General features: G+C 40.4%; 1 protein-coding gene across 1 annotated transcript in view; it reads right to left on the bottom strand.

The window, feature by feature from the left end:
* pitpnc1a (phosphatidylinositol transfer protein cytoplasmic 1a) overlaps positions 1-25,065 on the bottom strand; it is a 42,982-nt gene extending 17,917 nt beyond the window's left edge. Inside the window, exon 1 of the mRNA XM_069149199.1 lies at positions 24,543-25,065. Within this exon, the coding sequence (XP_069005300.1) occupies positions 24,543-24,590 (48 nt within the window). The 5' untranslated portion in view covers positions 24,591-25,065. The remainder of the gene's footprint in view (positions 1-24,542) is intronic.
* Between the last annotated feature and the right edge of the window lie 2,164 nt (positions 25,066-27,229).

Genomic DNA, 27,229 nt, shown 5'->3' with positions numbered 1-27,229 from the left:
TTAGGAGCTGTCTGTAGCATAGTGACAAATGCATCAGGACCAAATAGCTCAACAATAGTAACAGCAACAACAGCCAGTTAGGTGCTCGGCCCCTTGTGACACATCAGTCACCACCACCAATCTTTCACTCGTCACCGGCTGACCCACTTGGCCTGATGACAATGTCACTTTAGGCCGCCTTGACAGGCTGGACTGAAGAGTCACGCGGCAACTATTTTCCATACATTTGGAAAACGACAAGCGTTGGAGTGAGAATGCTCCAGGACGGAGATTTCCGACTGCTTGCAGGACTATTTCCGGGCCGGGGAAACCGATACAGCCCTGATGGTGACTTATGCTGCTCTGCTGGAATGCCGAGGGGTCACGTAGGACACAACTGCCACACATATACAGAGGTCCAACCAAGGATAGCTGTGTTAAGCTAATGGAAAAAAAAGGACAAGGCTTCCCTGGGATGTTGACTTGTGACTCTACAACCAGCCACAAAAAGCAAGGAATGGAGGGAAGAGAAATGTGATAGTGTAGTGGAAAAAAAAAAAAAGAAAAGAAAGCATAGCTAGTGTATACCAGTCAGCCAGCAGCAGCAGAGTAACTTCACAATGCCAAAATTTTCCATCTGCCGACCATGAGAGGAAAGCAATGAGCTGTGACAGAATTCCCAGCTGGAACGTGGATGGCGATGTGTTCCTGGCTGCACAGCTGTTGGAGTCTGGCATAATTGCAATGGAACAGCCACAGGCCAGGCATAATAGAGGAGGAACCTATATTCAGTCGCACGCAAACACAAATGTTTGCTCATGTTTAGAGATGCATTGTGACGGCTTTATCAATCAAACGATCAACTGATCAGAAGTGCCGAATGTTTTCTGGAATCAGTTTCTCAAAGACGTACATTTTGTAGTTGTCATTGTATCACATTGAAGCAAAAATAATATTGTTTTTTTTTAAATGGTTGCTCATAAAACAAAACAACAATGACATCACTTTGTACTTCAGACCAATCAATTAATCAAGAAAATAATCACCAGATTAATCAATAATAACAATTATCATCAGCTGCAGCTTTACTCAACTCTAAGTACACGTACAAAGTACACTAGAAGTTCATCTGTGAAAGTTTGTGCACCAAACAACGGGAAATAAAATACAAATGTTCCACTAAATCATAAAACAGCTCATGAAAAAGGGACTCACTCTCTGCAGTAATGGAAAGCTGATTGCTTTCAGTAATGAACCTGCAGACAGTCTTTGACTCTGAAGTTCTTTGGGCACTATGAAGCATTTTACTGCTATCTCACTGCTTCAGTTTTATGGCCTGCAACTATACAGCTAGATATGAGCTGGTGAACCACAGTTAGCAGATAAATAAACAGATGTGTTCCTCATGAGATGGTGGAGACCAAAAACAGATCTCTCAAAATGAAAGCTGTAACGTTGCCGGATGGGTCAAAAGTCTCCATATGCTAATATGTTTGTTATGTCAACTTTAGAAGTTCATAATCTGCTGGAGAGGAGCTAGCGGTGGATCTGATTCGATCTGATTAGGAACACGACGCTGCCGCAGAAACTTGACTGCAGCACATACCGCTGTTTGAAAACTAATTACTAATGAATGATTGGATTGATTTCAGATGGACAGCCAGAAAAATGATAAGAAGGGGTGAATGCGAATGACACCATAATGACCTAGACATTTTTTTTATGGCTTTGTATGTAAAGAGAGAATTTGAATAGGAGTCAATGGAGCCAACCCCGAGTGGCCCACGGTGGTATTGCACTTTATAGCATTTCTTGCATTGGGTTCACTTGCCAGACCCGGAAGCCACATCTACTTTTATATACAGTCTACTGTTTGCTGCTTGTTGTGTTGCTATCAAGTGGCTAAAATAAAAGGCTTGACAAATGTCATCACCTGCTTCAGATCTATGTTGATCTGACTGGCAGTGTAAACGTTGCAGTCTGTGTAAAACTGCAGTGGTATTTAGTACGTGCGAGAAGAACAGCATTCATTGTAATTAAGTACAGCATTATCACACAGACATTCGGGGAGTTAAAGAAAAAAGAAAGAGGATCAATAAATTCCTGTTTGCACTGAAAGTACAAAGCAAAAATGAGAGATAGATGGAGAGCACACATAAATCTCCCTGATGGATGAAAAACATCAAAGCAAAGTGCCCACTCGAGAGGACCTCTGAGCACCACTCTGATCACACTGGCTAGCAATAGTATATTCACATTAAGCACCATCTTTTCTCTGTCCCCATTGACTAATTCAGGGTTCGGATATTTTGTGTAAACAGGGCCGCTGTTGTGCCGTTCTTCCAACCAGCCATTGTATCTCGCCCCTGTCTGCTGGCTACCTGAGGGCTGCAGCTGATGAATGAGAGGCTGCTTTCATTGTTGTCTTTGGAAATGTCACTGTAATGACTAGAAGGGAGAAGGGGCTCTTGCTTAGGATAGAGGGGCCATGAATAATCTCTTATCATCCCTCCTTCTGTCTCTGTGGACGGTAGAGCCACTGGGCAGGATCAAGGGCTGACAGCTAGGAAAAAAATATGCCGTTTCGTAAGCTCCGGTGTGTTTTTTCTTCTCCACTTCTCTTCCACCTGTCATTGGATTTATCAGACTTCTTTTCTCTATTCCCATCCGTCTTATTCCGCTTCATCCTCATGCCACCTTCATACAAATTTTAACTTCTTACTTTCTGAACTTCTATTCTCATTTCCCTACCAAACTTTGCTCTTAGCTCATTATGTATTATCTGTTAAAGTCACACGCAGGACAGCTGCACTGCATGACTAATAGTAGAGGGCTGTTATCATTTCACATGGTCTACTATTGAAGCCAGAGACAGGAGTTTGACAGGAAAAGGGACACTTTGAAGAGTGCGACTGGCAGGACGTTCCGACCCAAGACAACGAGAAGATTTCTAAATCCTCATCTTTACTTTGGTCCCCATATTTCTCTGTTTCAAAGAGAAAGGAAATACACATCTTAAGTTGCACCGGTTAACAAAGATTTTATTCCAGTCAAAAAATAATGCATTTCTTATTTTAGCGTACTAAATCCAAACAATCTTTCAGAATTTCTCTATCACCTATAGTTTCTTTCTTTCAATACACTCACATGTATGAGAACTAAGGAAAGTGGACCCTCTCTTTGTTGTCAGACTATTGCTGGACACCCTTAGAGAAAAAAGACGAGTCCACGTGTTTCAGCTTTCCCACGAGAAACGTGATGACATGTATGACACATGTTTACAACATGTTGCAACATATGATAACATGGGGAGAATATGTGGAAAACCTTTCACATGGGACTCTACATGGACTTCTCACATTACACAATGAAAATGTTCCAAAACCACATTTCCAATGGGCAAAATATCTGTTGCACATGTGCACATTGGCATGGGTTTCACGTAGTTTCTTTTGTAAGGGCGCTAAAGAGGGATGTTCTTGAGTCCAAATATAGGTGAAAAATCATACACTTGTTTGTATACATGTAAAGTGTAAAAACAGCTTTGTTTATGAATAAGTAATATACTTTCTCACTATAAAACCTTTGCTTTCATGAGCAGATGATAAAAGAAACAACATTATATGACAATATCAGTTCAACATTGTGATGTCACACGTGTCCAGGGTACATTTAAATTTTGTCCCCCACACGTGAAAATGAATGAACCACATCCTGATGTTCGGGCAATGTCAACAAATGAAAAACAACAACAATTAAAACCACTGCAGTGTATTCAAGAAACATGCTCGTTGCCGCTTCACACAATTGAGTAACCGTGGCTTCGTATGCAAATGTGCGATGTAAAGTGTCATTTTAAAATGAAAGCATTGAGCCTTTACTGTGATCAAACTCTGCGACTCTTCTTGCTTTTGTGGCTCTGTGTTCTAACACAACAGCAGGTGGCGGGGAACAGTGGTCATTGTGCTACAGCCAAGGAGTGTGGTATTGTGAGTGTAAGATAAGAATCCTGACAGGGAGCGCGCGCGCACACACACACACACACACACACACACACACACACACACACACACACACACACACACGCGACAATACCGGGCACAATGCTAAGATATAATTAAAATTCAACCACAGACAGAGTAATTACTGCTCTGAGCGCTCAGTATTCTTGGATAAGTGACTGTGCTCCCATTAAGATAAATAGCTTCTGCGTTTTGATGTCTATGTTAGGCTGTGTGTGTGTGTGTGTGTGTGTGTGTGTGTGTGTGTGTGTGTGTGAGAAAGACAGAGAGAAAGAGCAAGTAAACATGTCAGAGTCATATCATCCTCAACTAAACATTTAAATAGTACTCACACAAAGTGTATCAATAAAGTATCCTGCTTTCATTGCAGTTAAGGTGCCCTTTCATACAGCAATCATTGCGTGATTCATAAATGAAAAGCCTCCGCAGTGCAATGATTTAGAGTGTACATTATTACTGGGTTGTAACTGGAGTTCAATGTGGAATATAATAACACACAAAAGTGAGCGTTATTCCTTTCAAAACGCCATCATTTTTTTTTTTTTTTACATCTTTTTGAAATCCATCCATATTGTCTTATCTCATCTGCCCATGTGGTGGATGAATTATTATCACATCAGAGGGTATATACAGATATAAACACCCAGCCTCTCGCAGCAGATGCACACAAACTGCAGCCAAATGAACATTTCCAAAATGTAAATGGGAACATATTTATTAAAGGCTGAACCTAATTTATTGAACCATATGCTGACAAAAACATTTTAAAACTTGGACCACAAATTAATTCAGTACTTGGAACGAATATCACTGCAGCAGCGAATGAAGGCTTTAAGCTTAAAACAATATACCTCCACTCAGTATCGCTTCACATTTTGTTCCTTTGCACTTGCATACAGTACACTATGAATAGAATACAGTGCATCCGGAAAGTATTCACAGCGCTTCACTTTTTCCACATTTTCTTATGTTATAGCCTTATTCCAAAATGGATTAAATTCATTTTTTTCCTCAAAATTCTACACACAATACCCCATAATGACAAAGTGAAAAAAAGTTTGTTTAAAATTTTTGCAAATCTATTAAAAATAAAGAAAGAAAATATAACACGTACATAAGTATTCACAGCCTTTGCTCGATACTTTGTTGAAGCACCTTTGGCAGCAATTACAGCCTCAAGTCTTTTTGAGTAGGATGCTATAAGCATGGCACCTATTTATGGGCAGTTTCTCCCATTCTTCTTTGCAGGACCTCTCAAGCTCCATCAGGTTGGATGGGGAGCTCTCCAGAGATGTTCAATCGCGTTCAAATCTGGGCTCTGGGTAGAGAAAGGTGTGTGCCTTTCCAAATCATGTCCAATCAACTGAATTTACCACAGGTGGACTCCAATCAAGTTGTAGAAACATCTCGAGGATGATCAGTGGGAACAGGATGCACCTGAGCTCAATTTTGAGTGTCATGGCAAACACTGTGAATACTGATGTACATGTGATTTTTTTTGTTTTTTTATTTTTAATAGATTTGCAAAAATTTTAAATAACTTTTTTCACATTATCATTATGGGGTATTGTGTGTAGAATTTTGAGGAAAAAAAATGAATTTAATCCATTTTGGAATAAGGCACATAACAAAATGTGGAAAAAGTGAAGCACTGTGAAACTTTCCGGATGCACTGTAGGTACATATGGTACTCGCGCACCATTAGTGCAAAAATGACACTGCAATTGGGAAGAACTAGGCTGTACAATCTCGGCCATAACCTAACCATTATCCCTATAATCTTATACTGAATAAGAACTTTAGTTTACCTATTGCATATTAATCTGTGTGTAGCGCATGTGTGCAAATTCCCCTTAAAAGAACAAAACAAACAAACCAACCAACCAACAGACTGTTTTCGTAGATGCTCATGAAGCACAGAAACTGCACTTTGGCTTCAGGCTGTGGGAGAGAGCAACTTCCATTTCCTTCTTCATCTCCCAGAAATCATCACGGTAAACAGAGAAACTGCTAAATATCATATGTCAGATCATAGACGTCCATTAAAAATACCATTAGGACACCTGCTGCACACGTATTCACACACGGCTGTAAATTGCATTTTTGCTCCACTGCAGAGCAGTTTCAAGGTTGTGGGAGACTGAGGAAAGACATCTGCCATATGAAGATATGCAAACAGGACGAATATTACCGTGACATTTCTCCCCGTGTTAAAGGGAGAGACGGTAGTGGAGCATGTGAAAAAGAAAGGGAGTAAAAACATTTGTGCATCTAATGTCACATGTCTTTAGTGTCTTTATTGTAAGCCGCTTTGGATAAAAGCGTCAGCTAAATGTAATGTAATGTAATGTTTAGGAAAGTAAAACAATGTGTTTGTGAAAACACCGCCATATTGTCTATATCATTATTTCTCATAATTACAAGGAAACCCTCATAAAAATTTGTAAGAGTGGTGGGAAAATTAAAAAATTGCCCATGTTTATGGAAAAAAAAAAAAAAAAAAAAAAAATCAAAGATGAGCCATTTGTATTGAAAAGGTGTGTGTGTGTGTGTGTGTGTGTGTGTGTGTGTGTGTGTGTGTGTTTTTAAAGAAACACTGAACTGATTGCTCAGCAAAGCCAAAGAAAAACAAGAAATGGCAATCAGGATTTTTTTTTTTGACAGATGAAGAAAACATTCCTAAAGTGAGTGATGTAGAATAGGTTACTGCCTGACGACTTGACACGATTCACCTCAATTCAAAACCACACAACACAGATATGAGGTCGGCAAGAGCTGGTTAAGGCAAAGAACCTGAGGGAGAGTTTTAACTGAGTATTTCTGCTCATTTCAGATCACCAACACACCCGTGGGCTCCGTGTCTTTATGCTTCAATACAAATCTCTCCCAGTTGAATACCTTTAAATAATGTTGCACAAAGAGAAACAGAAGCTCTGAGCCAAAATCAAAACGTTAAGTCAATACAAATGTTTATATTCACCCGAGTGTGCATACTGAACACCTTCAAGGTGAGTTTAAGTTTTCTGTTTCACCAAACAAAGTGACACCTCACCAACCATGACACACTGATTGAAAGGACCATGCCAGCTCAAAATGTATTTCTCACTGTTGTCTGTTGCAAGATGAAACAACTGAAAGAGATCACAGCAAAAAGCCAACTAAAGTAGAGTGACAACTTACTGCTCTGTGGTTTTATGCAGATCAGTGCCACCACTGAAACTTTTTCCACTTGATGATATCCAAAGGTAGGAGGTATAATTCCTCCTTTCAGTGATGCTGATCACCAGCTGAATATGATATGAACACAATCAGTATGTGAGACAGGCAAACAGGCACACAGATACAAATGCACATTAGTCTTGGCACTAAAACTTCTGTCTCTATACCTCACGAATACAAGTCTACAAAGAATACTTCCTCCCACCCTCCTGGACTCCTAAACACTTTCAAAATTTTTTATTTCAGACTGCAGCTCAAAAACTGTCACTTTTTTTTCCCACAAGAGCTTGAAGTACAAGAACACACACGCTCTGCCGTTTCAGCAGAAATGCGGGCATGCTGCTGGAGAGCGAGCGCATATGACTGACTGAATTTTCTCCGTTTGAGCTGACGCAGCAAAATGTGAAGGTGAGAGTCGACTCCCTGAAAATGGTTTGATAAATTCCCTCGCCACAGAGGTGACACAGGCATTGTGGGAGGAGGCCGTGGATGGCAACCGGCTCGGGGGGAAGCAGTGTGTTAAAGCGGCTCAACACTGATGAATTCTGCGCCACACAAGTTGGCAAGCGACATCCCTAATTTCATGGCCTCACTCGAGTACTCAAGCAGTCCGGCAGTTAAGAGCAAACGGAGAGTGACGGATAACATAGTGTCGGTGGCTTTTCTTCAGGAAGAACAGGAGGTTTCAATGAAGAGGCTCAGAGCACACGTTTCGCTTTTTGAAATGTGCTTGCGTGTGACTTTAAGTCAACCTTGTATTAACGTTTCAATCTACAGTGCAATTGTTAAAAAGAGCATCTGCAGGTTCCTATGTCAGGGCCCCAAATGCCATTGATGGATGACCAGATTTGGCCCAGCAGCCACTGTTTGCCAACCACTGGGCTCTAGTTCAATAACTTTTTGTGCTTCTTGAGGGTAAAAATTAAGATAAAAGTTAAGGCCGAAATGGAAAATTTAAACAACCATCTGTATATGATACAGTAAACAACAGGCACAACAGCATTAGAGATGTGTGTAGACTGTGGTTTTATGAGTTAGGATTTCTGTCTACATCACAGTTCATTGTTTGGTGCTCAAAACAAAGCACCACGGATAATTTTGTTGTGGCAACATATAAAATATACTTCCCAAAAACTATCATGGATGTACCGAAGTGATCTTACATGACACTTAAGGAAGTTCTTCTTGAAGCCACTTGCGAAGAGTAAAAGTGGATGTTACGTAAACTATGTCAAAGACGTGTAGTCGGGTGTAACTTATTAATTCTGATCGCTGCAGGTGGGAGAGAGCACTTTCCTGTCGTGCCTGCCTCTCTGCCCATTTCCTCACTCTTCTTATCCTGCATCTCTGCAGTGTCTGAGGTCACTGAATCAACGATTACGTAACGTCAAGATCACTCACTACGGATCGCTCCACTGCATCATCTCTACTCCCCGTCTGCTAGCACATTGAGTGGCCGACTGGAGTGATGTGTTTACATGCATGCGTGAATTGGGGGGAGGGGGAGGGTAAGGGGGAGGAGGAGAGTGATGGTAGGGTACTGGTTTGAGGTGGAGTGTCAGAGAAAGGCACAGTTGATGAGCAGAAATAAGAGAGCAAAAAGAGAAGGAAGTGCTGCTGAAGAGATGTTCAGGAAACCGACAGACTGTTGAGAGATTGCATAAGAGGACTTGATTGAGGACGGCTGTCTCTTGCCCTCACATTGATGCATATCATTCTCTCCTTTAACCTTCTCTCTGCTGACATTCACTTACGCCGCAGTACCGACTCTTTTCCTCTTTTGAGTTTAGCTCATTTCCTCTCCTCTCCTTCTGTCTGCATGAGCCAGGTTTGACAGTCATTATGTCAGCCATGCCGTAGTAAATAAAAGTCATATGGGAAAATACATTGCACGCTTTTTACTTGAACACTTATTTCAAACCCTACTTTTGATGGAATTGACAAAACATTTGACCTTCACTGAGCTGGCAGTCACTGCGGTAGTTATGGTCATGATGCTTTCAAGGACGCTGACATATTGTTGATTGTAGTGGTTGTTTATTTGTATACTTGTATGCAATTTAGGTCGTGATGATTTGCCTTCACACATATGTCTGTTTTTTTAATGGCTCCGTTTCAGTTTTTATGCATTGATATGTGGGATGTCCTCGAAAACATTTATTAGAAAAACAAAGCCCTTGTAATGATCTTGTTTTTAAGAGGGTATTTATTTCAAATGCTTCGACAAAGAAGTTATTGTAAAATCTGTTGTGCCAACAACCAAGCTGAGAAACATTAACGATGCCATGGGATTTCCTCATTGTTTTGTAGGTGTGCACATTAAACTTCATACAGGAATGCTAATTATCTCTGCCAAGGAAGATATGTTTTTAGTGCGGTTCACTTGTTTGTCAGCTGCATTACAGAAATGGGTTGATTTTCATGAAAGTTGGTAGACGGGTGCAGCGTGAGCCAAGAAAGAGCCCATCAAATTTTGGAGTGGATCTGAATCACAGGGTGGACTCACAATTGATTTTTCACTTAAACTAATATTTATGCTGAAAGTTTAATAGTGACAAAACAGAGGCCAATCTAGAAAAACGATGACTCCAAATTCATATCCACATTCAAAAGGTACCAGTAATCCTCTAGGGTTCACACGTATTTGCTTAAACTTGATACAGAAAGCAGTAGTTACGGAGCAACTTGGATGTACAAGGAAAGACATTTAGCTCTGGACTTGTCTGCTGAGACTAGACTGCCTACAGCACACTTCCACACACACCCTGAATGACAGGCACAGAGAGGCCCGGTAAAGAGACAGACATGGCCGATGGCCTACACGGATTTATCCAGGTAATCCTGGTTGGTCAGTATACCGCTGTGGAGAACTCTGGGACAGTGGTTTCATTGTGGGAGAAGCACAACCAATACAATTCTAAAATCACTACAAATGTAAATATATCCAGACAGGTTTAGTGGTTGGGGTGGAAGATTTGTATATCAGAAGAGTAGACTCAGTGCAGGTTTACACTCTCTGAGTACCCTTCAAGATAGCTTATGTAAAAGGGTACAATAAGTACATTTAGTAAACACTCCTTTTTTTCCAACCACACAGCCCTGTTTTCTTATTTTTTTCTTAAACTTCTATATTCACAGACCAACAGGTAAAGCAAGTGCACTTTTGTAATTTGTCTACCTGGTGATACTCCGTAATGTTGGTTCATTTATTCACAGAGATCCTAATGAGCAGGAAGTGTTCAATAGAGGGAGAAACAGGGGATTGACTTTCATTAAATGCAAGAAAGGAATGTGATTCCCAAATCCCAGAAGCCTCTGAGGCTACTCACTCTGAACTTAAAAAAAAGAGAGAAACGAGAAGCGACAGAGAAAAGTGAGACAAATGAATAAATGCTGCAGAACAGGTTTTGCCTCATCGTCTGATGCTGGATTGAATCCATCTCCTCATACAGGTAGAACACACACAAACACATATTTTAGAACTCTGAAGTCCAGGTGATTGAAGCATAATACACATGTGACTCACTTAAAAGCAATTTAAACAATGAGGAAATTCAAATGGTTTTAACTTTGCCTTCCAGACTGAGTGATTAATATGACTCCATCTGAAGCTTGGTTCCAAGTCAGTAAGCAGGGGCAGGAAGAGATCAATCGACCCCCACTGTGGAGAACAAAGAAGAAGTGAAGCTCACAGGTGCATGCTGAGGTGTGACATGTATTAGCAGCAACACTGATTTTTGATTGATTTCATTTTGGAGTTGTGCTAATGTGCCTTAAGACTGTTAACTGAAGGATTATTTACTCAACTCCACCAGCAATGCATAGTATTCACAGTCAGTCTAAATCCATCAAATTGTTCACCTCCAACCGAGCCTCCAGCAAGAACTAGGTGATATTCTTCCAGCATCCATTCAGTTGTTTGATAAACAAGTCTCCCTCCCTCTTACATAAGCCTTTTGTCTCCTATGTTCCAGTCTGGAGTGTTTTGGTACCACTTGAATTTCAGATTGCTTGGGGAAAACCACCTCATTTATTATGCATAGAGAGAGCACAGTGTACTTCCAGCAGCCCAGCTGAGATAGACGGAGGGAAAAGTGAGTACGGAAAGCAGAGAACAGGAGAAAGAGAGAGAAAAGTGATGACAATAGGTGTTATCTTGGTTTTGTTTTAAGCATAATGTCAGCATCTTCATGCGTGTCATTCTACATCATATTTTTTCTGTCTTGCAATCCCCCTTATTGGGTAGAGCGGTGCTGTGGGAAAAACAAAAGGTTGTGGAACTAATTCATTAGCACATGTAAGGTTGTTGGTTTTTTTGTCCTTGGGGAAAATAGGATGAAGGATGAGCTGAGAAAGTGTAGTATGAAAGAAACATGCCTCGCAGAAGCCGTAACGTGAGCAACTCAGTCAAAAAAAGCAGTGGATGTATCCATTTTTTTTTTTTTTTTTTTTTTGATGGAGCACATTCAGAGTCTAAAGCTTAAGACTCCTTTTTTAAATTCTCAATATATTACCACATTCAACTCTTCTCAGACATAGAAGTTATCGTCTTTTCGGTTATGCTGACTGTCAAATCTTTCTGCCTGGGCAACAATACCTGCTAAGGTATTTCGTCATGGGTATCCACATTATTCATTAAGTAGTTTTTTCAACCGCACAGCTGTGCCCATGAAGAAACTATGAAAAAACAGCCAAAGTGCAACGCTGTAATTTCCCCTAGGAACAGCACATGCAGTGTACTGTAGCTGTGGGAATCATAGACTGCACTCAGCAGCAGAAACAAGGTACCGAGCTGCACGACATAAATGTGCGTTTTAGTCAAGAGACTGCACTTATGTCAGCTCACACATTTGAATGTTCGTCCCTTTCTAAAAATGTCCATCACGGTTCACTACACAGACAAATATTGCCCACGACTATAACATGACCAGTCCTTAACATATTACGGCAAATGCTTTATTTTATGATATCGTTAATACATTTGAAAAGTTGCATGTATATTACAAGTAGTAAGCGCTTACACCATATGGATGAAGGACTCCATTAAGCTTCTGTGACTTCAAGCAATCTCTAGTTGCACCAGCGCTAGCTCGAGTTTTTTTTCATCATTTCTTGTTCCACATATTAGCATCCATACGAAAAAGCAGTTTCAGTCTTCTTCAGTGCTGCTTTAAGACGCAAACCCAAACCCCTATTAACAAAAAGGTATTCGACTCTTTTCGTAGTCAAGCAACTGAAAGCTGAAATATATCTATACTAACTTTAAATATGAATCTTTACCTGAAGAACAGCACCATACAGTTCTGGTTCAACATTAAAGGTCTGTACGATTGCTTCCTAACAGGCCAAAGGCCAAATCTAATGTCATTTATTAAGATCATATTTAAAGCCTGTGGTCAATTTAAGAAACTATTTCCAAACATTGCTAACGCTCAGTAATTATGACGGGAGCAAAGGAGGAAGTCACATGAAGCAGTAAATAAGTGACAGGTCCATATGTAGATAGCAGATCAGGGTGGTTGGATCATCTGTTCAGATCTCTTCACATCTTCATAGTTTCACAGTTCATCACAAATCAGAGCAGTTTCCTGCTTTAGTACAAAGAAAATACCGTGAAGATACAATTTTATTTGCTTTCCAGTTTTTTTTCTCACATCGGAACCTGAAAGAATGAATAAATGTCTATAGTAACTCACATTCACATCCTTGACAGCTGGCACACGGCGACTGAAGTGTGGCTGAGTGTCACATCTTTAGTGCTTCTTCCAATCTACCAACTGACAAACAGATTAGATAACAAAGGGCAAGTGGAGGCACAAGCCTGGACTCTGATAGACTAGTATCTTGTGTTTCAACAACACATCCTCATATCAAAACCACTGAATAGCTATATTTTCAATCATTCACAAAACAGATATGAGTGAGTGTTTTCAGCACCCTTGATAGGACCAACATGTCCTCACAACTTAACGACAAATAGCTCATTTGCCAAAATACCCAAATATATATGATCATAAAGTTTAGGGAAAGGTCGTGGTTTTGGGTTAAAATAGCTACGCAAGTTAAATGACTTATGTTATGAAAGTTTAGTACGTTCTGTACTGTAAGGTAAATATATGTCAGCTAAGATGAAATAAGTCAACGCTGACTTTTGAACCACCCCCAACCTTCTCCCTACGTAACCGGATGTCTTTTTTCCCGTCATAATTACTATGACCAATAGAGGTTGCAAAAATTGTAAATAGGGTTCACAATAAGCTGCTTATTACTGTGCTTTAGGGGAGGATGGTCAAGTTTCAAGGCTCAAGACTGTATTGAAAGCGATCTCTCTGTAAAATGAAGGACCCAGAAACAGAATCCATTGTGTTAGATTGAAGCTATTAAAGCATAGTTGATCATAAATGAAATCATCAATCATCATTGAATAAATAAATCAATACTTTCAAACCAAGATAAATACAAGTGGAAGTGAGGCATGTTTGCCAAATGGCAAAAAATAATAGCTGTATTCAGTCTTCTATACTAGTTATACTAGTTATAGTTAGAGAATGGATAGACATGCAATGCTGCATGTAATAATCTTTTTGATCCACCCACTCAGCTGTCACAATGGCACTTTTATCCGTAGAGGACATATACAGTAAAGCACAATGCCAAGAAACTTTTTTCCCCTCTGCTGCTGATGGAAACAGTTCATCAGGTGTAAGAAATACAGTTAGCAACAGAAAGTGAATGAATAAATTGCAGGAGACATGGACACATATACAAGACTCAGGTTTACATCACAACAGCTGCAGTAAGGTTTTACATCTCCCTCACACACACACACACACACACACACACAGAACACTCACATGATCTTCACAGGCAGTCAGCCAAAGATATTTTATGAGAGCAGTGTCCATGACTTCAGTGTACATAGGCCTCTTTGGGACAGAGTGAACTTTGTCCTACAAGCAACACAATGTCAAAATGTCTTCTGCTTTTGTTCAGTTGAAAATTACAATGAGACGTGAAAATGGAGACAAAGATCCTTTTCGGATGAAGCAAGAGTTTGAGGACAGCAACCTAATAGTTCTTGAAAAAGTGACATTAGCGCAATTAAATAGCAATTTGGAGATGAGAGAATAACTTTAGACCTCTGGAGTCTGGAGACGAAGGCAACAGACACGAGAGGGAACGAGAAGAGGATCCACTTTAACTAAGTCAGTTAAACCAGACAGGAGTAAATACACATTAAAAGCACATTTTGACACAATACAAAAGGAGGGCTACACGAGGTGAAGGATGTCATGATCCCCTCATGTTAAACAAGATGAGAGGGCTTTCATTGCCTCATTCATTTGAATGAGACGAATATATTGGCGCAGCAGAGGTGCCCAAAGCAGAGAGCTATGGGGGGGGGGGGGGGGGGGGGGGGGGGAAGGGTAGGAAAGTCATGCGAGTTAGACATTCCTGGTGGATCACTTTGAAATGTGAACACTGTATTTTCGCTATGCGAGTTGAGTGCGATGAAAGATTTGCCACTGTAATAAACTCCCATAGTTGCCAAATCCTGATACTATGCATTACTGTAAGTGTTTTGCTGCATTTAAATTCTGTTACTGTTCTATTTAACTGGACTCTGTAGATTGTATATTATGCCACAGCAGAACCTGAAGCAGCATGTCATCATCAACACGTCCCCTTGTGGTGTTTTAACACCATTTCGGTGTGAATGCCCGATTAAAAGATATTTGAACAATTTCTGATTCAGAAAGGGAGAGGACTTCTGATGTGCCTCTCCAATTTGTACGTGGTTGTTAAAATACAGAAAAGTCAGTAACACAGACACACAACCCGGGACTAACAAAGTCATGCTAGATACGCATAAATACACACTCAGACCATCTGCTGTGTTGGATGAGGCTCCACTGCCACTGCTGAACTTTCTAGCTACATTTCAACAGCTGTTCACCGGGATTTTCAGGTCTATCGAAACACATTAATAGTCATTAATTGTGCATAAATAATTTTATCAAGATACTTAAATGTGAGATGACAAGCAATGTTAATAATTGAGGGCCATTTAGCAAATTCTTTCCCTTTGTTGTTTTTCAGCCTGCTTCGGTCAGTTGGATTCAAACGCACACACACAACCTTGACGCGTGTGCTCACTGCACACATACCGAAAGCCACTTCATCATCAAAGAGATTTCTAATCAGTTGTGAGCTGCTGATGTTCCTATAGCAACCAGGGACACTTGTACGTGTTACTCTGGTATGCACATCATGTAGCTGTGCACATAATGCAGATGGGTTCAGACATACATTTGTGTGTGTGCACGCGCGCGCGCACGTGTATGTGATATAGTATCTATTAAGCTTCCTGTGGAAAGGCTAATGGCAAATGCAAAGTTAGAATTTTGAAATGCGTTGTGGTGATGACCAGGCTGAGGGAGCTGATTGGGTTTGTGCCAGCGGGGTGAAGACCACACGTCTCCTAGTTACCCTTTGAAAGCCTTTTAGAGCAGCAAACAATAATTATGCAGTTCATGACCGGAATCGGTGAAATCACTTGCTTTGATTTGCTAAAGGTATCATTTGTTCCCCGCCCCGAACAGAATGAGAGAGCTGCAATGATTAGATGATTAGTGTCTGCATCAGTGTGAATTCACAGGATGGGACAGAATGATGTGCAAATGCAGATCTGAGAGTCCAAATAGAAATCTATATCTGGGTGTTATTTTGTCTTTCCAAAATCCTAAAGCTGAATTTATGCTTCTTCAAGCTCCCACAAAGACGTTGTTCACATTTCCATACGTGTTTCTTAATTACTTCTACAGATTCTCGGTATAAAAACAATGAAGGGAAAATGGAAAGAACCAAAAGTTTAAAAAAAAGGGTTGACAGCGCAGCATTTGTGAGACAGGTAATTTGGATTCATCAACACAAGGGACAATGACAGTGATATTAAGAGAAAAGAAATGTATTTTCCAGTTCTCAGAAAAAGGACAATTTGTGGCAGTGCAATGCTGAAACGTTTGCCCACGTGAGGAAAGAAGGAATCAGTCATGTTACATGACAGTCAGGTCTGCACTATGCTTTGTTGAGGGGTATGTGTGTGTGTTTGATCCTCTGCAACCTTTGGTTCATAGATGAGTTTAAGTCTTGCTTACTGTTTCTCTTACAATGTGTAAACTGAGCAGATTTTGTTTCCCGTTTTTAGCAACCTTCCTGTGTTAACGAGCTGAATTTTGAAAATGGCAAATGGCTGATCCATATCACTCCACATTATCATATAAAGAGTCTGATCACACGTACAATCCATCACCATGATGCACAATGCGTCCTGATCACATTATAGCGCAGCACGCCCAGCTGCCCCCCTCTCATGCTGCATCTCTTCCAACACCTGTCCCATAACTCTACAGGCACATTCACTGTGTGTCAGCACAGCTTCAATTCTCAGTGGCCATTGTTTCCCCTTGTTTAGACAGCATGTTGACAGTAAGTAAGGTTTAGGGGGACAGGAAGAGAGGAGGTGGGCTGACGGCCGAAATAGAGGGACGGGCGATTAAGAGTTTCCTGTTTCTATAAACTGATAAAGGTGTTGCCTCCTCTGTAGCACAAAAATGAATGAATTTTCACAACAGAGTGGCAATTACCAAACTTTAAATCAAACCAAACAAAAGTCTTGCGTAGGGGCATGCCATGTTGTATCGCTCACAATGATATCGGTAAAATGTTCAAAACGTTGAAAACGATTCACAGTATGATAGTGGTAATAGTCTGACTTGTTGAAGTAATGTCATCATAATGCTACGACATATGTTACATGAATAAAAGCAACAACAAGCAGTATGGGAGTTACTTCCAAAGAGAGGTTATAAAGTGTGTTTATAGTAATGTGGAAGTAATCAGTTGCACATCAAATCATATTTATTTATACTGAATATTTGAGGGGAAACTGCTGTTTCTGTTGACAGACAAAGCTTTTTGTCATCTTCTGTTATTTTGTTGTATTTATATATTCTTGAAATAAACAAACTATTTTTCAGTATTTTGTCATACTGTCAAGATGATCATTTTTGCAGAAATAGCTTGAAATATTGTGATATTATTTTGGCATCATATCACTCACTTCTAGTCTCAAGTCACTAGCATTTGAGTCCAGGCTTTCAGTTCAATTCATCTGCCCTTTTAATTTGAAAATTCTGAGTCCATCCTTCCAGGAGGATGAAAAGCGATGATCTCGATTAAAATATGATCACTTTGCCTTTATTCAGCCGCGTTCGGCAGGTGCACCATTCCATCGCATATACTGCAAAAATAAATGATATATTAGTGTGGCTGCTATGTCTTAAAGCCATGTAGCCAGGTTCATAGGAAATGCTGGCAAAGTGTGCTGTGTGTGTGTGTGTGTGTGTGTGCGTGTGTGTGTGTGTGCGTGTGCGTGTGTGCGTGTGTGTTTGTGTGTGTGTGCGCGTGCAGGGGGCCATTTAAAAATGTGTAACCACTTTCTCTAACCCCACAGGACCTCTGTTTGAAGCTCAGAATTGTAATGCATGGCGTTTTCAAACACATGAATAGAGGCAGCAGTCGGGCACAACCTGTTCGTGATTTTAAGCTTCGGAATGACAAAGGCTGCACGCAGTAGAGTAACCGGCGTGATTAGAGATTTAATACAATTTTCAGATAAATGAATCACATCTTCACTGATACTGGATACGAACGTCTTTCATCGGCTGCAAAAAAACAAAAAAAACAACACATTTTTCTGTGGTTTTCAAGTGTGTATCTGAAACCAAAAATAATTGCCGGACGGCTGTTGGAGGTTTGTTTTGAGATTTTGTCCAGTTCCCTCATGCTTTTCTAAGACACGGCTCAAAACATTGCTTGATGTAAACAAACACATCCCCTATCTTTCTGTTGACACTTCAGATGCGTTTCCACCAATGAGGTTGGTTTGTGGGATTATTAGCTATTTTTCACCTATTCCACTTTGGCAATCCTTAATCTCTTATCCATCATGCATTTATTTGCTTTAAATCAAATCTTTCATTGTTTAATTCTCTGACTAACCTTTGCTGGCTTACTGACCATTTTCCCAATCTTCTCAGACGTTTTATTTTTACTTGTAAACGCCCCCAGCACTGGGGTTGCTCAGTGATGCAGCTGAACACCTACTAAAGTGATGGCTGACGAGCTAGAAATCGAACAGTCTGTGTTCTCGACAGTGCTTGTGGAAGTCTACTTCTCAGTACGCTATCATCTGGTCCTTAGTTGTTTGTTAAAGGATAAAAGATGAAGACATTTAGCTCTTGATAAATGGTGAAATTTCAAAAGATCTTTGGGGCCGATCACTATGTTTGTTCCAGGCTGCGTGATCGTCTTTCATTGAGACGCTGTGCTCTGTATGTTATTCTCTGAGCCACTTGCATCTTTGTGTGGGCTTGTTTTCTCTTCGCCTTAATCTTATTAATCACTGTATTTGACTGTTTTTCTTCCCATCTCACCTCCCTCTTTGTGTCCTTCATGGACCACGTGCCTTTAAATAATAAACGTGCACTCCGTGTACTGAGTTCCAGTCACTATCAAAGGTTACTTCAGGTCTAAGTGCACTAAATCACATGTTGAGATGCTGTCCATGTGCCATGGGGACACAGGCGGACTCTGTGTAACCTCTCAAAACTAATTTCAAGACCAACATTTTTTTTCTCACCTGTCCATTGGTCACCCGTGTCCCCTACAACCTCCAGTCACCTGAACAACTGTTCCCGCACAACTGTTCTTAATTTAGCCCTCGACTCTCGACTATAAATAGAAAGCTGTTGACCCTCTGTGTTTACCAGATCGTTAGTGTTGCTGCGTTGAAGTCAGGCCTGTTTCTCTTTTCACGTTTGTAACCTCGCCTGTCTTATGCACATTCGAACAGAAGCTTTCAGCATGCTTAATGGCTCTACCGTCTTTCTCTGGATATTTCAAACACTCCTTCTCTCTACAGTATGTGGTTTATTTGGACAAGATTACTAGAAGAGGTCCTTTGATTTAGGGCACCGCAGCGACAGTTGGGGTTAGAGTCTGGAGAGCCCTCCGTCTGCTTCACACCACGAGGACTCTGCTGCTTGCAGGCAGGAAAGAAGACGCAGCTAGCAACACTATGTGTCGTGTCATGTCACATATGCTCGAAACATAGTTGCCCCATTGGAAAGCTCAATAACTGGAACTAGAGAGCCAAACCAATTAGTCGAGGAAAAGAAAATCACTAACTATTCAGATTTAGATCACCTAAATGTTGTCAAATACAAAGGTTTTCAATACCTGCTGTTAAATGGAGTATCTTTGGGATTTGGACTGAACAGATTTTAATTTATCACTTTCCGCACTGGGAAACTGAGACAAAACTATTCATCAAGAAAATAATCAGTAGTTGCAACTTGTTACCTTCTTCGGTCAGTTTGTCACAGAAACTATTTTTTGTTCAGTAGAGCATTGTATACGCTTAAGCAATCATGTACAGGCATACGGAGAACATTTTTTAAAAACCTTGGAATCTGAATAAAGATGTGATGGCAGAGACAGAGAAACATACAGATAGCCAAGAAGAGTCAGGCAGACCAAAATTACAGACATCAAGGACATGTAAATGTATTTCTAGCTCTCATTCTTCTGTATAGCATCTCTATGGTGACTTGCCACTGCTTCACTAATCCGGTGATTATTTAGGAGTCTGGAGACAAAACATATTGTCTTAATTCCCTGCTATTGCCCATTGTTCCCCAAATGATTAGCCCCGACAACCATAACTGAATGCATTGAATGCACTGTAATGTCGATGTTGCAGGATCTCAAAATAATGCCTTACAGAGAAAAGAGCAAGCAGCCAGACTCTGGAAGAGATGTTCTCAGCTGGAGGACCACAGAAAACTATCTTTAACCGAGTTACCTTAATCTGAGACAAAGTATATGAGCACAACCTCAAACCACCAGGGTTTTAATTATCCTCTCAGTGGGGACTCGTTCAGTGCTATGAGCTACCAGGCTGACAGCTGGATAACCAGAGAAGTCAGGCAAACGGGAGAAATTCAAGGAACGGTGTACAGACTTCACTTAGAGATCTGACTGGTCACAGCAACAGCCATAATAAAGCCATAAAGAATTGAGATTTTTTTTCTTAAGGGATATATCAGCACACACAGAGTACAGTTAACAAGTTAACAGCGTCTAACAGATTAAGTAGCGACCAAATTTGTGACTAGAAAACACAGATAAAAGTCCGACAGAGATCAGGAGAGAAGTGGCAGAGAAGCACGCCTTTGTATCTTCCTCATGCACAAGTGACTTTAACATGAGCTCACTGAGCAACTGACACACGATTCATTTAACAAACTTGTCTGGAGTTCATAAAAGTTGAGTCAAAGTAGTGAATGAAGTCAGGTGGGTCTGTTGATTTGAAACTTTTCTCATGGTGTTCTTTTGCATCTCAGAGAGCCGGCACCAGAGGAGGGGTCTTTATCCCTTCAAGGCTTTTAATGAAAGATTCAAAACCGAGCTCCATTTTACTGATTTCAGAAGGCACATTTAGGCTCCTATCATTATTCAAATATAGGACCAAAGTCCTTTAAAAGAGAAGAGATCATGTTTTTGTTCCCGCGATCCACACGGCAAAGCTCATTGCACAAAAGCTGATCGAGCACGAGACTCTTTCAACTGCTGCTCAGGTACAGAAAATCCTCTCTGCGTTCTTTGTCCAATGAATAGAACATTCATTCCAGAAGAGACTGCCTGGTAATTGACAAGGCTGTTCAGTGCAGACAGAGAATATACATCATAATGAATCTAATATAGTGTCTACAAATATATCCCTACACTAAATTAAAAATAATCATATAGAAACAACTAAATGAAAGAAAACAGTTAACTGCTTAACATTCAACCGTTTATAAAAAACAAAACAAAAAAAACACAACTAAAAGCTTTGAAATATTTTGTTGTGTTCGGTATGCAGCACACATCGATTCAACAAGGACGTGTCCCTTTAGAAGGAATTAAAGTAAGGAACCACTGCTGCTATTGTGGCTGTTCTTAAAATGGTTTACACCGTTTGAGTCAACGACTTGATTCAGAACCGGTCGATGCCACTGAGCCGAATGTATCCACCTACCAGCACCTCTAAAGCTCACCAACTAACATGTTGACTCTTCTTTGTTTAATCTATAACAAAAAAAATTGCCAACAAGCTGCTGTTTATACTGTATCTGTTCACTCTCTACAGAGTCATTGATCTACAGTCAGGTGGACTCTGACAATTACCAAAAGCAATCAATCACCTTCTCAGCACACATATTCTCTCCGGCTTATTCCGACTGGCAGATCGTCAGAGTGAGCATGTTTCCCTCCATCTGGTGTGTGTGAGCCAGATCGCTCTCTGGCAGAGCGACGAGCTCCTCGGGGAACGACGAGGAGACAGGCTTCTCGTTAGCAAGACTACAGAGGCTCCACTCTGGGGACGTAAACAAGATCTCGGGTCTGGGCCGAGACGTGACGAGGGGCAACTCGGGAAGCAGGCACACAAACAAACATATGCAAACCCCCAGAGACTGACCTTAACACTGACTGGCTCGTGTCACCTTCATCAAAACAGAAGTCTGTCTCACAAACAGAACAACTTCATGGGAGTATCCAGATACCATTAAGAGTGGCAGCCGTGTCCTTTTGTTTTTTCAAGCCATTGTTCGCTGGATCCATATCTCAATAGATTTTAAAGGACATTTCCAAGTTTTTTTTGTAACTTCTAAGTTTGTCTGTATAAAAACATTTCTTCTGACAAACAAAGACCTCCAGCAGAACTGGAAATGGATTTGACAATTGATTCTGTGAAATGACATGTTTTGATGGATTGATTTCTGTCCAATTTTGTTTACTTCCTGTGGCTCAAAGATGACTGACATGATCACAAAACATGTCAACATTTGGTGTAAGGGTTTGTGTATAGCTGACTTTTACATTGTGACAGATACAGCCTCTGGACTTTCTACATCCAGCTGAAAGGGCTGAAATGTTTTCTGCTCAATGGCAGATTTCATTTCAAGTGTGTAGCTAAGAATAAACATAGAGTACCCTCAGTTTGAAGATCATACACAAGTCAAATTAATTTTCTGATGGGCATCTCTACTTGTGCAAACACGCAGACTTGACCGAAAAAGCCACAATTGCAGCATAAAACCTCAACACCATCTAAAATTTTAAGGGAGTCGATTTTTGACAAAAGTAACCGTCAAAATCACTTTTCAGGTTTCAATCCACTACTTTTAAGCATATTTTCAATTTGAGCCTGAAAGGAAACTCAGTGAAAACACCAAATATTTGATTAAAAAAAAAAAGAAGAAAATGTACGATGTACACAAAATACAGCGCGTAACTTAAACGTCCACTGAAGCTTCTGAAAAGACAAAAATCTGCACCAGATAAATGTATCAGATCTGTCTGAACTAAAGAAGATTTTAATGGTTCGCAATTTCATACATGTATACTAAATTTCCATCATGTTTTACCATTTTCCCCCCATCATTTAGGTACTGGCTGTTTTTTAACTGCCATCTGATAGCACCCTTTTCGCCCTTTTGCCCTCATGCTGCAAAGCCATATGAGGAGATTCATAACACTTATGTGTTGTGCAAGCGACGCATACAAGATAACCCGTGACACCAAAGCCTGAAATGAGCCATTATTCATCATGAATCCAGGGGAAAGTACGGTATACTTCTAAATCTGGGAGATGAAGATGTGTTTTATTATGTGCCCAATTTTTGTGTGAGCACATAACAGCACATTATGTAATTTGCACCATCCCAGATGACTCCATTGAGAAATACGGACGACTTGAGAATCGCATTGGTTGCTGCTCCACTGAATCATTGACAAACAACAACAACAAATGTTTGGATGTTTAATTATTTTGTTGTTATTTCCTATTGTGTTAAAAATGATTATGATTTAAACAGACAGTCATTGTGTGTAAGTGTACATGATTTATGTGTTTTTGTGTGTGTATTTGTGTGTGTGTGGGGTGGGGGGGGGCATATCTGCAAGCTTAAAAAATGAATACATTACAAATGTTCATTTACCAAGTCATTGACAGATCAATAGATTAGGTTGAGCACACATTAGTGTCATTACAACAGATGTAATAGCCTTTAGCTGGCCACGGAGGACAGCTGTGTCTCTCATCACTACTGGAGCGCAGCAAAGCAGAAGAACCAATCAGCCTTCGGACAAGCTGTGATAAAGCAGGTAATTAGAAACATGAACCTCACAGGAACTACTTCACGGTCCAGGGATCAATAGACCTCAGAGACTGTTAAAGCCAGCTCTCTGATTAAAAGCACGTGCATATCGCTTCAATTTCATCTTTACTTAACCCAAGAACAAAACAACGGGTTTTGCTGGACTGCAGTAAACTACAGTGTAATTGTACCGTCTCTGCAGCATGAAGCACCATGGTGACACAGTTATTTAGTAGAGGAGAGTGGCACATTAGGAAACTTCACAAAGCTTTATGGCACCATTAAAGGCCATAAATGCATCTTCAGGTGGAACATCTGTTGTATCTGCCCACTCGTGTATTAATCTCTCGCGATAACACTCATCTGATCACAAATGTGAATTAAATCAGCTTTTTAATTATTTTTGTTTTAAGAACCGGGGATTTATAGAGCGCATGCAGCAGTTGCACAAGCATAAACTTCTGCATTAAAAAAAAAAATAAATAAAAGCAAACAAAACAAAGCAGCACAAAAGGTAACACTCCTTGAACACTACGTGAATAATCACATTGCTCATTTGGATGAGAAGAACAGAGTCAGAGCTGCGGACAAAAGGCAGAAAGGAGTTTGCATCTAATTACTTACAAAGAATCGCAATCGAAAGTAAACCAGATGTATGACTTGTCCCTCACTGCCTTATAATAATCGCACGACTCCCTCTGCCGCTGTGGCCAATCTCTTTAATTGAACGACTTCTCTGGAGCACGAGTCAAGCCGGTTGAACGGGAGACAACGGCAGCTCCACCCCGCGGTGGCTGCTGCCTCACCGCGTCTCGGTTGCGGGAGCTCCGGTGCCCAAATGCAGTCCGAGCGCATCCCTGACAACTTTGCAAGTCTGCGCGATATTAAACGAGGCGTGCTGCTCCGCAACTCTGCGGCAGATAGCCGCCGGATCGTGAGGAATTTTGTCGAAAACTAGCAGACAGAAGAGGATAACAAACAAAAACAAAAAAAAAACACACACACAAAAAAATAAAAAATAATAAAAAAAAAAAATCAAGAAAACTTCACCCACCTCCTCCACCGTGAGAGGCATGCAGATGCGGTACTCCTTCATCAACATAGTCCGCGGGCGATGGTGATGGCAACACGGAAGATGTAGAACTTCAGTCTTGAGGTGCGATCCTGTTGGGGAAATAATTCTACTACTACTAATAAAACTACTAATAATAAAACTACTCCAGATGGCATTAGTTTTGCGCCTGGATCACCTCTGCGCAGTCAAACGTGTGAAATTCACAACAAACTCCAGCACAAGTCGCCTCCACCGCCCCTTCAAACGGCTTCTTCTGGCCGCTTGGACTCCCAGAGAAGAACTGACTCTTTCGTCCCTGACTCTTCCGAGATAAACACCTTTTTTTTTTCTCTTCTTTTTTTTTTTTTTTTTTTTTTTTCTAAAAAACAAAAAACAAAAAAAAAAACCGTTTTCACCTCCTCAGATCTATCAGCACGTCTCCTTCTCCTTTGACTTAACTCCTGACAGCTGCGTCCAGGGATGCGCGGTTTTGCGTAGCAACTACGTCAAGTGAACGAGAGCGAGGCAGCGAAGCTCGAGCTACCGGAAATCAGAAGATCCGACTCTCGCTGTAAAAGCCTCATTATATCAAAACTGTGCAACCGCTGGTCTGCCGTATAATAACTACAAGCAATAGCAAAAAGTGTCTAAGAGCGAAGTAAGCAGGCTGTTTTTTTAAAGCAGCTTGTGTGATCCGACGAAAATCGGGCGGTTGCCTTCAAATAAGATCTTTATTTATTATTATTTTTTAAAGCACACGACCGGAAGTCCTGCGGCCTTTTCTTTCGTTTAATACAATTTTGCCCTTCCGCATCGGCAGCGCAGCCTCAACGATTTTACCTTCACAAAAACAGGATGATAACCGGCGAGGACGGACGAGTAAACCACATTTCAACCATCCACGTCAGATATCATAACACCTGTTTCAAAACCATGAGAGAAGGTGGTGAAATCTACAAAGTGTGCAGCACTGCATGACTACCATTATAATTCTACATCTGACTGATAATATTCGTGTTGTCTCTTTCTGTAGCCTATTATCTGAAATACATTGATGACATGTCATAAGAAATTATATAGTTACAAAGGAGCACTTATAGTGCCGTGATGTTCACATGCGCGCGCACACACACACACACACACGCACGCACACACACACACACACACACGCACACACACACACACACACACAATGGTCTTCTGTCAGCACCCATGTTTTTGACCATGAAGTGAAAGTTTTGTGGATGACCTCGGTTATGAGATGTAGCCAGAATTAAACCCTATTTCAAGGCAGACCAACTAGAAATGTGACTCTAATTTATTTAGATAGATTATTGTTCAGCACTCTTAATGAAGCGTTTAACTTTGTTGATGGTTAATCAATCATTTACCATTTTTTTTAATTGATCAGTTGTCAGCAATTAATGAGAAGAAATGTGGGGTTGCCAGATATTTAGAGCTTTCTCTTGACTGTCGAGTATTCATATTTGTTAATAAGGTCATTAATGAAAGGTCTTCTGACTTTCTCATGAGCAAACATGTTCATTGGCTTCTTTGAATTTATGAGAAAGTTGTAAAGTTGTATTTTATTTCTATTTGATTTAACCTTTATTCAACCTGGCAGTCCTTAGAAATTAAAATCTCTTTTTACAAAAGAGACCTGGCTACCATTACAAGTTGACAAGTTAAATGTTAGAACGTCATGTGACATTTGACATGTCAGCAATACATTCATGCGTTTTGTCAAAAGAATTAAATTCTCTACATTTCAACCCATTTTAAAAATGAAGTCTGGTCCATATGCTCTGCAGCCCTTTTCCAGGAGGTCAAAGGTCAAATTCTGCATTTAAGGCAACTGAGCAATGTGAGCCAAAGCACAAATCACATTGTCAGTAAAATGGGGACTCTCCTCTTTAGCCATGGTCTTGGTGAATGGCAGCACCATTGACGATGGATTTTTTTTTTTTCATTTGCACACGCTTAACTCGCAGTGAACACATTCAGAATTGACTGAAAAAGCTGGTTTCAGGGTTCCCGCTCGTCTGTTTCTGGTTTTGTTTCAGGGGAGAACCTGAGATTACTTTCACAAGACCTTCAGCTAGTCTCTGAGACAGGTGCTACTTCAGATGATGTATCCAGTAATATTTACACACACACACACAATCCACTTTAGTCTCGGGACATTTCAAAAATATCTTCAACATTATGAAGGTAAAAAAAAAAAAAAAAGACATGCAGTGTCATTTATTTCACGATAGATGTCGCTAGAGATCTTCATTTAAGTGAGTTTAAATTGTTGAGCGGACGACAGCTCGGAGTTTCATTTGTTTTCAGGAAATCGTATGCGGGCACATCATTTTTTTAAAAATCTGCACACAAAACGAGGCTTTCCAGTTCTCGGAGAATCCGGTGTATCATACAGTAAATGAAAAAAATACTAAATATACTGCAGGAGGGGCATGTGTGTTTTTAAAATTATTACTGGGAATTCATGTATGTTGAATTTCATGACATACATTGAGAGAAAACTGGAGAGTCTGTGAGCTGTGGGAAAACGTACAATGTGATGAATTTTTCATACGTTAAGGTTTGAAGATAAAGTCAGTAAGAATTAAGAGAAAATGAAAACCATGAGGCAGATCTGAAAATGGGGTAAAAAATAAATATGGGCTCATACTTTTAGATGA

The sequence above is a fragment of the Embiotoca jacksoni genome, unplaced genomic scaffold (assembly GCF_022577435.1).
Source record: "Embiotoca jacksoni isolate LCO1_2020_lvr unplaced genomic scaffold, fEmbJac1.0.p SCAF_15, whole genome shotgun sequence".
NCBI classification, from domain to species: domain Eukaryota; kingdom Metazoa; phylum Chordata; class Actinopteri; family Embiotocidae; genus Embiotoca; species Embiotoca jacksoni.
This window is presented reverse-complemented; position numbering and strand designations above follow the sequence as displayed.